General features: G+C 40.0%; 2 protein-coding genes and 1 pseudogene across 3 annotated transcripts in view; 1 reads left to right on the top strand and 2 right to left on the bottom strand.

Moving 5' to 3' along the window:
- LOC117939487 (gastrula zinc finger protein XlCGF57.1-like) overlaps nt 1–12,831 on the top strand; it is a 235,686-nt gene that overhangs the window by 111,844 nt on the left and 111,011 nt on the right. The window lies entirely within an intron of this gene.
- Nucleotides 1–12,831, bottom strand: part of LOC117939500 — a 185,133-nt pseudogene that overhangs the window by 89,904 nt on the left and 82,398 nt on the right.
- LOC117939471 (coagulation factor XIII A chain-like) overlaps nt 902–12,831 on the bottom strand; it is a 57,428-nt gene continuing 45,498 nt past the window's right edge. Inside the window, exons 8-19 of the mRNA XM_034864848.1 lie at nt 12,529–12,636; nt 12,199–12,373; nt 10,741–10,879; nt 9,773–9,876; nt 9,604–9,692; nt 9,109–9,262; nt 8,057–8,166; nt 5,576–5,741; nt 5,339–5,493; nt 3,229–3,365; nt 2,057–2,162; nt 902–1,475 (exon numbers count right to left, since the gene is read on the bottom strand). Coding sequence (XP_034720739.1) covers nt 1,440–1,475; nt 2,057–2,162; nt 3,229–3,365; nt 5,339–5,493; nt 5,576–5,741; nt 8,057–8,166; nt 9,109–9,262; nt 9,604–9,692; nt 9,773–9,876; nt 10,741–10,879; nt 12,199–12,373; nt 12,529–12,636 — 1,479 coding nt within the window. The 3' untranslated portion in view covers nt 902–1,439. The remainder of the gene's footprint in view (nt 1,476–2,056; nt 2,163–3,228; nt 3,366–5,338; nt 5,494–5,575; nt 5,742–8,056; nt 8,167–9,108; nt 9,263–9,603; nt 9,693–9,772; nt 9,877–10,740; nt 10,880–12,198; nt 12,374–12,528; nt 12,637–12,831) is intronic.

Raw genomic sequence — 12,831 nt, 5'->3', positions numbered from 1 at the left:
AACCGGCATGCAACGGGCGCCGATCGCCGGTGATCGATTCTGCGCAGATCTGGCTCATCTCGAACGAGCCTACTGCTACACCATAGCAACCACTCTCTGCTGGCCAGATCTTTGTCTCAGGCCCTGTTTACACATACATGGTTATTTTGAAAAACAGGGACATTTCCCTTCGTTCACACACAAACCGAGAATTTGAGGCCAGAGTGGAGATTTTGGAAATCTTTGTTTGGATGTGAAATGAGACAGACGGAGGTTTAGGCACCCGAAGAAGGAATGAGAGAGGAAGTGATTTGTTGCTGTTTTTTTTCAGGATTCTGATTGGCTAACGTGGGCTTGAGCTTCTCGTTACACTGCCACCTACAGGTTTTGCATGCTGTTGACGGCATTGACACACAGGGACGTGTAACTGAACACTTTTCTAAAAACTGATGTTATGTCTGACAACGGAGAGGTTGAAATGGCCTTTTATGAAAATAGCCGGCCACGAAATGTAGCCTCAGCCATTGGTAGCGGCATAGCGCAGTAATTTGAATTGGGCATTCTAGTTTATTTCCTCGTGTGATCCGTCTGATTTGCTTTTAACCTTCTAACCCCCCCAACCCCCCACAATTTTATTGTTCTTAAAACTGTCCCGTAAAAACTAACAGCAACTATGTCCATAAGCTTGTCAAAGCATTGTAATAAACAATAATTTGGCAAAAAGGGAATAATTGTAAATGTAATCGTAGGACCCTGACCCTCAAATCCACACAATCTGGCTCACACACTGCGAGTCCGCTGTGGTGATCTGCATCCTTGCAAAGAGTGGAGCGACTGAGCAAAAATACTGAAACTGAACTGCAGTTTGTCCTGTCATCAACGATTGTGATGGATTTTGAAAAATGTTCTGTGACACCTTCTGTGGTTTTGAAAATGCTTTTATTGTTAGTAGAAAAGGTATGGCAGTGAAAAGAAAAGAAAGACTACAGTACAATCACATACAATTTTTTTCATCCAAACATTAACATGATGATTAAACAGATTTTTTATATCAGTGTGAGAAGAGACTTTCTGAGACATTCGATTAAAAAGCATTGATTAATGATTACATTTTAGTTCTTAAATTTAATTTTAGCAATAATTTCTCAAATTTCATTAATTTCCCCACTAAACCCATTTTATATTAAAATAGGATCTATTCACATTCCTCTAAATGACCTTTAACTAAACTAAACTCATTTTAAAATGTCACATCCTGCCTCGGTCTGTGGAGCAAAACTATCAAAGTTTGGTATTTCCAATGATTTGTGTAAATTGATATTAAACAAGAAATAAAATCATTAAAGACATTGATTGCGTGGTTTATCGGCTCTGCCGGCTCAGTTGGAAGCTGCTGTGATTGGTGGAGGCGTAGTAGAAATGGAGCGGGGCGGGGGACACAGCTCTGTGGACCAATCATCTCAGGTCGTGATGTCAACACGAGCAACTCCCCTCAACTGAAAAAACACAACAGGGCAAGTGTATTTCTCTCTGAGATGTAGTGGAGAAGAAGTACAAAGCAGCATGAAATTGAAAATACTTAAAGTAAAAGTACTTTAAATTTGTGCTCAACAGAACTGTGTCTGCGCAGCAGTGTGCAGCAGTGGTGCTCTAGGGTGGGCAAGGGTGGCACCCACAGCCCTTGAGATATTATTGGGCCCCCCAATTCATTTGGCTAGAATGCCATCTATCTGACAGATTAGATTTCCATTGGATTAGAGCACTGTCACTTTGCTGCCTGTTCTGCCAATCGCTGTCATTCCATTTGGTAAATAGATGTATACATTAAACACACATTTTATGCCAACTGTGTTCTTTGTTGAGATTACGAATTAGAAACATAATGAACTCACTGGAGCACTTGTTGCTGTGAGAAATATATTTTGCATTGCAGTTAATTACTGTTCTGTTTCCTATTATCTGAAAACTGTGTTTAGCAGGGTTTTCTTTGTTGAAGTGTGAGGCAAGTTTATTGTTAATGTATCCTACTTTACTTTTATACTGCTGGTAATATGAGAGAGGAAGGTGTGGAGGTTACCTCACAGAGATTGCTGCTGTCCATCACCGCTACAAGGCTTCGATTTCCATCCAGCCGAGGGTTGAAAGACTCCTTCCAGGAGATGGAAGCCTGAGGCTCAATGACTCTAAAACACACACAGGTGTACGGGTATTAATACACACAAGCCAAACAGCCACAACATATTTTGATAGTTCTGCAAACCCAAGGTGTACTCTCAAAGGGCTTTATTATGTTAGTCACCTGAAGTGGTTAATTAGCGGAATTTCTTGCCTTATTAATGGAGTTGGGACCATCAGTTGTGTTGTGCAGATGTCAGGTTGATACACAGCCGACAGCCCTATTGGGCGACTGTTAGAATTCACATAATGGCATGAACCAATGAGCTAAGTAAAGAGAAACGAGCCATTATCACTTTAAGAAATAACTGTCAGTCAGTCTGGAAAATTGAGAAAACTTTGCTCAACTCAACTTTAGACACTTGCGGTGCAGAATCTTTCTGTATTTCTTCACTTCATAACAGGATTATCACTGCTATAAGTCGTCCTATGCTTTTTGTGTGGGCTTAATCAAATCATCAGACTTTACGCTTTAAAATGGTGTGCTGCATGACTGTGTTTATGAAGATTTAATGCTTGCAATTTATTAGTGGAGAACACGTTTTCTCTTAAGTGGAGAAAACGGTCCCGTCACCCGTACGCAGTCGGCCATGACGTTAAACCATGTTAAGCTTGTCCCAACAGGACCCGCACAGCAAAGTACATAAACCAACCATGAAAAAACTAAGCCTATCTAAATCTGATAAACTCTGCCATGTGACTATGAATATCAGTTCATCCTAAATGTCTTTGGGGACGTGAAGGAGTGCCATGTGTGAAAGTCCACAGAGTGATAGTGCTATAGTATCAGTAACGTATACAGAGCCAGGTTTTCAGGTGGTGAAGAGCTGAGAAAGACCTTGTGGAACCAGCAGTTGATATATATATATATATATATATAATATATCTCTCTCTTTATCCCACACTCCCCAAACATGGCATTAAATGCTGTGGAACAGAAAGATCAACCAGAGATATTTAGAAGCTATCATTTTATTGTCATCACAGTTTTAAAGCTGGGGTGGCAGGGGGTGCTCCAGCCTCCCTAGCACACCCACTTTCCGTGCCTATGTGTGTGTGTGTGTGTGTGTGTACCTGTAAAAATGTGTCTTCTCGCTCATGACTCCGGCTCCTTCCATGGACAGGCTACAGGACTTCAGGGCAAAGTCGAAGGGGTTGGTGAAGGTAACGCTGACAAACATCTCCTGCTGCACCAAGGGCGAGCCACTCAGCTGGAAACACAGAAGAAGATGTAGTAGAAAAACAAGAGCAAAAACAACACAAGTCAAGAGCATCTCCTGTAAAAAATAATGCCACTTTCCTTATGGTTTTAATGATGCTGCGCTAACGTAACCAAAGATTTATTACATCGCCCAGAAAAAAACAACACAGACAACCGAGGTGGAAAGTAAGAAATACATTCAGCAGTAGTATTTTTGTTTTGTTGTGTATTTTGTATTTTTCAAGAGGTTAAAATTGATAATTTAAAATGTACTTGCTCACATTTTGAGTAAAGTATTGTATTTTGCTACAATACAAATTCCATCCGTTCCTAAGTAAAACAAAAAATATATATTTTCCCGCACGGAACCACTACAGTGACGAATCAGCATCTAGACTTCCTACCAGGCGCCTTTCTGTAGGAGATTGAGAACGAGATGGAGGTGGATCAGGGGAGCGATGACTGTTCAGAGAGTGTTTAAGGAGAAATGCTAGCTGAAACTTTAAATTCTGCTGACCAAAACGACTAAAATCATTGGCAACACTTCATTTGAATTCCAGAGGGCCAATATTATCATAACTCAATGCCGGAGGTGCTTGCCAAAGGTGACTGAACCGGCAGAATTCAATACTCAAAACTCCACATCTAATCTGAGGTAGTGTTAATGTTTTGTGACGAGACAAAACTAAATATGCTCGTCAATATTTTCCATGACGAAGACGAGACGATGACGAGACTGCACTATTGTCCAAAAACACTGACTAAGACTAACTTAACATGCATTATTGTTGACGAAAAAAGACGAGACTAAAATGTTTTGTATAAAATAAAAACTCAATCTACTAACTAAATCTCTCTTCATTTTTGTCTACAATTTCTTGAATTTTTCATCATGAGATCTTATCTAACAAGTGTCTGTGTAACAAGGTGTTGAAGAGCCCAGGAGCCCTGGCTCTTATCTAACATGTGTCTGTGTAACAAGGGTCTGTAGAGTCCATGAGCCCTGGCTCTTATCTAACATGTGTCTGTGTAACAAGGTGCTGTAGAGCCCAGGAGCGCTGGCTCTTATCTAACATGTGTCTGTGTAACATGGTGCTGTTGAGCCCAGGAACCCTGGGTCTTATCTAACATGTGTCTGTGTAACAAGATGCTGTAGAGCCCTGGAGCCCTGGCTCTTATCTAACACGTGTCTTTGTAACAAGGTGCTGTAGAGCCTTATATATAAAAGACTAAAATGTTTTGACTTAAGCTTGACCAAGATACCTTGAGTTCTCTTTTGACTAACTACACTGAAATGACGATTCTGATAGTCGAATAAAACTTGACTAACAACAAACATATGTCAGTGACTAAATAGGATTCAAACTAACAAGGACATTTGGCACAAGACTAAGACGGAATAAAAAATGGGTGACACAATTAACATTGTGTTAATATTTTGGTAAGTATTTATGTTTTAGTAAGTATTTGTGCATTGGTATTAAAGTTTTCATGATTAACAGCCAATTGCCATTTAGCAAACCCACATGTTTTGGGGCAGTACAAAATTGTTTCTAGCACTAGCAACCCGTAAGAAAACATTAGTAGGACACTGGCTAAATACTGTATATGTTAATACATTTGTATAGATTTTTTTAAAATTAAAAATAAAATAATTTTCATATTTATGACCTACTGATCTATTTTCACTAAATGGAAGAGATCCCCCCCCGCCCAGTTTGGTTTATTTTTTTAATGTAACTATGTAACTTTTACTTAAAATACATTTTAAATGAACCACTTATTACTTTTACTTGAGTAATGTTTCACATAGGCAAGTTCACTTGTACTTGAATACATTTCATGAAAGTATTGTTACTTTTACTTTAGCACAATATTTTAGTATATTTTAACTCTAGAGTCTAGAGTCAACAAAATAACGTAAACCAAGCTAAATCTTAAGGAAGGAAAGTGGCTGATTTTTCACCCTAACACAAGTCTTACCGTAACGGTGAGCGTCGGGATCTGCAGCATGAGCACCTTGATGGCAGTCACTGCTTCGTCCTCAGCCTGTCCAGTCACAATAAATTGCAGACAACGCTGAGTGCCCAACAATGGAACGTACTCGTCAGCTCGGATCTTCACTATCTCACTCTTCACTGCAAACACACAAACACGCAGATTGTAACAGATGTTATCTCTAATAACTGCAAATACTATTTCCTTTCTGACATCGCCTACTCTGATTGGCTGGCACGGTGATGGTGAATTTGTGATCTTTCAAGTGATTGGCTCTGATTCCGGTGTAGAAGATGACAGACCCGGTCAAGTTGGCTTGGATGGTTGTGGGGACATCACTCTGGTTGTAGAAATCCACCTGTGCGATGACATCCTGACCCAGGTCGACCTGGAGAGAAGGGAGGAGAGTACAAGTACATTGAATTAGTACATAAAGAGATACATAGAATTTCTTTTCAACCTGAAGGTTGTTTAACAAAAGCAGAATTTACAAATCCAGGAAAACTAATAAAGCGAGGCTTGACCAAGTCTAATCTGTGCATCTTGGCTTGGTGCGTTTCACGAAGGCCAAGCCAGGCTGAGGACGAGCAACTAGGTTGAGCCAGGCTCAAAGATTTTATGGTAAATGCACGTTCAACAGACGTTGAGGTCAATCACAGATTTATTGATGCTACAATAGAGAATTCAGTTTCATTACAATTTTATTTATATAGCGGGAAATCACAACAACGGTTACCTCATTGCGCAATGGATGTTATTTACAGAAACCCAACAATTACCACTAAGAGCAAGCACTAGGTGACAGTGGTGAGGAAAAACCTCCTTCTAAGAGGCAGAAACCTCAAGCAGAACCATGGCTCAGGTTGGGCGGTCATCTGACTTGACTGGTCGGTGATGAGAAACAGAGAATTCTACACCAGCAGGAAGCAATAGGAGGAGAGAGGTGAGGGGTGAGAGAGCTCCAGGCTCCAGGCTCCAGGCTCCAGGCTCCAGGCTCCAGGAAAGGGAAGACGTCGAGTTAGTAACATTCGTTAATGAGATGAAGTTGCGTATAGATGGAGAGAAGGAAGAGGAGAGAGGTGCTCAGTGCATCTTGGGAAGTGCCCTGGCATTCTATGCCTATAGCAGCGTAACTAAGGGATGGTTCAGGACTCTCCTGAGCCAGCCTAAACTATAACCTTTATCAAAGAGGAAAGTCTTAAGCCTACTTTTAAATGTGGAAATGGTGTCTGCCTCTTAAATCCAAACTGGAACCTGGTTCCACAGGAGAGGAGCCTGATAGCTGAACGCTCTGGCTCCCATTCTACTTTTGGAGACTCTAGGAACCACAAGTGACCCTGCATTCTGGGACCGCAGTGCTCTGTTGTTGTAATAAGGTGCTATGAGCTCTTTAAGATAAGATGGTGCCTGACCATGAACAGCTTTGTAGGTGAGAAGAAGGATTTTAAATTCTATTCTGGATTTTACAGGAAGCCAATGCAGAGAAGCTAAAACAGGAGAGATGTGATCTCTTTTCCTGGTTCCTGTCAGAACACGTGCTGCCACATTCTGGATCAGCTGAAGAATCTTTATGGACTTTTTCGAGCAGCCTATTAATAAAGAATTGCAGTTATCCAGCCTAGAAGTAAAAAATGCATGTACTAGTTTTTCTGCATAATTTTTAGACAGGTTATTCCTAATTTTTGCAATATTTCGTAGGTAAAAAAAGACGGCCCTTGATATTTGCTTAATGTGAGAATTAAAGGACATGTCTTGATCAAAGATAACTCCAAGATTCTTTACAGTGGTGCTAGAGGCCAGGGTGATGCCATCCAGAGTAACCATCTCTTTGGATAATGCGTCACAGAGGTGCTTAGGCCCCAGAACAATAACTTCAGTTTTATCTGAGTTTAACATTAGAAAATTATAGGTCATCCAGGTTAAACATCCCAAAGGCTTATTTGAAGTTTAGCTAACTGAATAGATTAGTAGAATACGCATTGCTAAGACTTTGCAGAGTGAGCAGCAGCTTCTTGTGGAAGTACATTAACATGAAACACGTTAAGATGCAATGTAACGTTAATGGACATTTGCGCACCATCAGTTTCTGTCCACAAACATGCTGTTTTTGCTACTGACATGCTGGGATTATTATCCCAGTGTCTTGAAAGCATTATTGAAAAGATCCCTACAGAGATAGACCTTTTTGTTAAAGAGCAAGATATTTTGGGTTTACATGAAAAATCTGTAAAATTACTAAAATCTTAACTCTGCTTTGCAACAACAGTTTACAAGGTGCACCTGAAAGCATCTTGGAGTCCTGTCAGAACCAATCTTTACTTTCGTTGTTTGGTTCCATAACTTAACGCAGGGAAGGCAAAATGTTGTCAGACAGGGAAGAAGGAGGGTTTTCCCGTTCCACTGATGGCCCCGGTGTCGGGAAAAATGCAGCTGCTGACTACCACTAAGCTTTTGTTGCCTTGTGTCTTTAGCTGCATGCTACCAGCCGGGTACTCTACGCTATGTCGGTATATTCTAGACATGGAAAGTAGACCGGGATGGAGAGTGAAACAATGACAGGGAATCACTGATCCTTCTCTGTGTTATGTTTGTGTTTCTTTGTGTCTTTGATTAAAAAAGGTAATTTCAATCAATTTTCGAATTGAACTCAAGACACCCATAATGTTTAGTTCTGAAAGACAGACATATAGACTGGTGTATTACCTGACTGGTGGTAATAATGACAGACAGTGGGGTCTCAGGCAGCTCAGATTCATCCCTCTGTAGGCCCAATTCATCCGCCCGGGCCTTAGTCCTTTTGTCCTCTGGACTATCTGCAGACAGATATCACTTCACCACCAACTCCAACGTCTCCCAGCTCCCTCAAGCCTTAAATCAAGTTACACTAAAGACACAGTATCCTATAAACACAGCTGCTGCACAAATTTAAAGTACTTGTACTTTAATAAATATTGAATCAATAGAGGAAATAACCTGTTGAAAGTTGCCATTGATGCGGTTACTAACCGCAAAATGATTTTGTCACTTTTTCAAAATTTTTTGACTTTTTCAGAGCCTTTTGAAATTTTTCTAGCTTTTCCCAAAAATGTAAAGCTTTTTTTTTTTTTTTTTACTTTATTTGACATTTGCTCACATTTTAGTCAGTTTTATTGACATTTTTCTCTCTTTTTTACACTTTTTTTAAAAGTTCTTTTACCAATTGTCTTTTCTACAAATGCTATAAAATTCGTCAAAAAACACCCAAATAATAATAATAATAATAATAATAATAATAATACATTTTATTTGTAATGCACTTTACATTTAAACAAATCTCAAAGTGCTACAGTCAAGGTCATAAAAGCAAGGTAAAAACATCAAAGTAAAATATCTATAAATAGTGCAACAACATTTTTGTGCAAGGTTAAAAGTATCAATTTGATAGTGATATGATTATAATAGGGAACTGATTATTTATTTAACTTGAGCGTTGTTGGGAACCATCCACATTACTTTGATATCTGTGTGGGCGTGGGGAGGGGAGATACTACTTTCACGTCTTGCTAGCTTATCAACATTACTAACCGTGCCATTAAAGCAACTACAATAAACTATACATTTTGTGTAAATTTTGGCGTCCCCTGTGGACACAAATTGTAGTGTTTCCATGTAATAATGATCTTGATTCTCACTTGAGCGTTTAAACCAATAAGATAAGTCTAGTCTCATTTTTTTTTTGTTAATTTGAAACGTGTTTGTGCGTGTGTGTGTGTTACCTATAGGGTACTTGTAGGTATGTGTGATGTCGTTTGGTGAGTCGCTGCCCAATGATTTGGTGAAAACACCCTTTCCGATGTAATCCCTTTCCACCCTGTAGGGAGTCAGCGTTCCGTAGCGATCCCGCTTGGAGTAGATAACATCACTGTTCACCTGGAGGAAACACGGACAGTGTGTGATGTAATGTAATGTTCCGTAATGTTTTCAGACACAGAAAAATACATTTCAGTGCCCAAAACCGCACTTTTAGGTGAAGCAAACTGGTATTTGCCCTATAGGGTCACATTGTTGCAGGATGTTGCACATTGTTGTTGTATAGGGTCACTCATCAAACATTTAAAACTTTCTACAGGAAGAGAACACACCATGATTATCTGATCATGATTATATTTTTACAAATATAAAACAGCAATAGATACATAAACATTCATCATAGAGACAAAGGCTTAAAAAACGCATTGTTCACTTCACTTTAAAGAAACAAGGAAACTAACCTCAGAGAAGATGAACCTTCCGTCATACGGGTGAGAGATAAAACCTTCCTTGATGCCGATAATTGAAGCTGGACCGCAGCGAAAATATCCTGTAAAACAAACATCATGTTTAAAATCTAGCTATCTGTTGATCCCTCCGTCTTTCTCTTTCTGTGTCTGTCTGTCCTACCATCACTCATCTCCTGGGGCGTGGCGTCCACCGCCTGCCATCCTCCGAGGCCGGCCGGCAGGTCGTCGCGCTTAATGAACACCTCGTTCCAGCAGTGGTAGTTCCTACAGAGACGTGCTTTCAGTACATCTTTTTGTACATGTGTTTAGTTAGCCAAACCACAGATTACACACATTGTAATACCATAATGTTATATCTGATTACCCTCCCATCCGTCATTGTCACAGACCTTACACAGTAAAGAAACTACAGTATTCACACCATCTTAGGCAGGGCTCTCCAACCTGTCTTCATCTAACGGCTACTTCAAAAAACAAAAGTGGCCAAGAGCTACTCGCATCACATTAACTACATTTAGTTACATAACACACATAAGCTGAATGAAGCTAATGTTTGATGAAATTGCGATACCCAAAGCTTATGATAAATCTTACCTTCACATCCAGGTTTGTGACTATTTTACACTTATTTTAGCCCACATAGTTAACTACATCAGTGAAAATATTCCCATCAGGGTCCAAGAAAAAATGACACATCTACGGCCCACAAAGTCAGCTCTCTCACTTTCAATATCCTGGTAATTTTGTGTATCAGTTTGTCAACCTGTTGGCAAGCTACTGGAAACCTGTTTGTGAGCTACCGGTAGCTCGCGAGCTACTTGTTTGAAAGAATGCACTCTTGAATAAAGATAGGTTCTCTCCAGTGGTGGAAGGATCATTTACTCAAGTACTGTACTGAAATACAAATTTAAGGTATTTACCGAGTTAGAGCTGGTTCATGTGGCTCGGGAAAGGAAAAATGGTCTTTCTGTCTTTGTGTCTCTTTGCATCTCGTTGTAGACATTTTGTGTCTGTGTGGTGGAAACTACCAAAGTACTTCAGTATTTACTTAAGTAGAAATTTGAGTGATTGGAGCATATAAAGTCTAGTTTCTGGCCTGGCGATCTCCTAGCAACAGGCATGACTGACCAGATGGAGTCCCTGGTGTTCTCTCTGTCGGGCGAGCCATCAGGCAGGCAGATGAGCTCGGTCTTCAGGTTGCCGTTGCTGTCGTGAGCTGAATTGAAGTTGGTGATGGTTCGCGCTGGGATGCCAAGGGCGCGTAGGACTGCAGAGATTTGAAATATTCTAATTATCGAATATTTCATGCTATCAACAAATATCAAATCGTTAATGGCGTGTCACTTTTTCACACATTCATGCCTGAACCCTATGGGATGGTTTGCAGAGAGCTGGACTGCAGAGTGAAGGCAAAAGGGCCAACAAGTGCTAAGCATCTCTGGGAACTCCTTCAAGACTGTTGGGAAACCATTTCAGGTGACTACCTCTTGAAATTCATCAAGAGAATGCAAAGAGTGTGCAAAGCATTAATAAGAGGAAAGGGTGGCTACTTCGAAGAAACTCGAACATAAGACATGTTTTAAGTTATTTCACACTTTTTTGTTAAGTACATAATTTCACATGCGATCATTCATAGTTTTGATGTCTTCAGTCATAATCTACAATGTAAATAGTCATGAAATAAAGAAAAGGCATTGAATGAGAAAGTGGTTCCAAACTTTTGGCTTGTACTGTATACACAAAGTGGATGATTGATCATGATCATGTATCAGGATACCATGCATCCTGATAAAGTTCACTTGGCCTTTGGAATTAAAATAGCCCCCCACATCATCACATACCCTTCACCATACATAGAGATCTGCATGGTTTTATTTAAGTTTAAGTAGGCTTAATAGCTGGTGGGATTTGCATTGAGAGATGATCTCATGCAAAGTTACCCATGCCTATCTCTATGTAAGGTGAAGGGTATGTGATGATGGGGGAGTTGGGGGAGATTTTATTTCCAAAGGCCAAGGGAACTTTATCAAGATGCATAGTATCCTGATCCATTAAATAACTGACCTTTTAAAAAGAAAAATGTGCTGGCCTCTATGGGAATTTAACATATGGGTGTGTATACTTATGCCCCCTGTATTTTAAGAAAATACCATGTATTTATTTACAGTACATTATTCATTCACAAAGAAAATTGGTGTCCTTAAAAGTTTGGATTTTCCTAAATATTTTGAATCAAGGCATTAAGATCAATTTCCAAAAATTTTAATATTGTAACATTGAATTTTTTTCAGTTGTAGAGAAGAGTCTTTTTGTAGTCATTTGAGTCACTTTGTAGTTGTTTTTTTGTATCTTTCTGGTGGGCCTGGGTCTGTTTGTGGTTGTTTTGAAATAAGTTGTAGTCATTTTGTAGTCAGTGTTTTGGTGGTTCTGTGTCTTTGCAGTTGTTTGCAGCCTCTGTCTTTTTTTTGGGTCTCTACTGTATGCGGTTGTGGCCTTAGCCCAGTAGGCCATCTACACTTGAAGTTATCTGAAAGTCTTGACCCGGCACCTTGACAAGTGTATCCTGGAAAAAATGCATGCTCTTACAGGTGTTGAAGACTCCAGCAAACACCCAGCACTGGGCGTAGGAGACCGGGACTCTGGTTTGAGCATACTGCAGAAGGATCTGTGAGCTGCCCGTCCAAGATGTCGGGGACCTGCCCATCGAGTAGTCATCACTCCAGTTCCCAACACACACGCCATTGTCGTCCTGAGAGTTAATCTGAGGGGAAGAGAAAGGTCAGGGAATCATCTGCTTCATTTTCTGGGTGATCAGAAATGTCTGAACCAAGATTTATAAGAATCCATCATACAGCTGTTGAGATATTTCACTCTGGACCAAGCTAGCTGAATTAAAACTGCTAAATGTTTTCTCACCATTGCGGATCCCATCCTGACTATTTTGATGATGTTGCCTCGGTCGCCAATCGGCATCTGAGACGCATCCAGGATGTAAATACAAGCGTCCAAAATGCCGCGCTCAAACTGCAGTAAGAAAACACAGATACATTCTGAGATAGGAGGGAAAAATGCTCTGGGCTGTTTGTATTTCTTTAAAGTTCCCATATTGTAAATTAGGATTTCTTCTTTAATTATAGAGCAGTCAAGGTCCAAAACACTCAATCCACAAAGAAATGTCTAGCAATGTATATATTGTGATTCTCAAATTCTATTGGTTTT

The sequence above is a fragment of the Etheostoma cragini genome, chromosome 24, assembly GCF_013103735.1.
Source record: "Etheostoma cragini isolate CJK2018 chromosome 24, CSU_Ecrag_1.0, whole genome shotgun sequence".
Classification (NCBI taxonomy): Eukaryota; Metazoa; Chordata; class Actinopteri; order Perciformes; family Percidae; genus Etheostoma; species Etheostoma cragini.
Note: the sequence above shows the minus strand (reverse complement) of the source record. Positions and strands in the feature narration are given on the sequence as shown.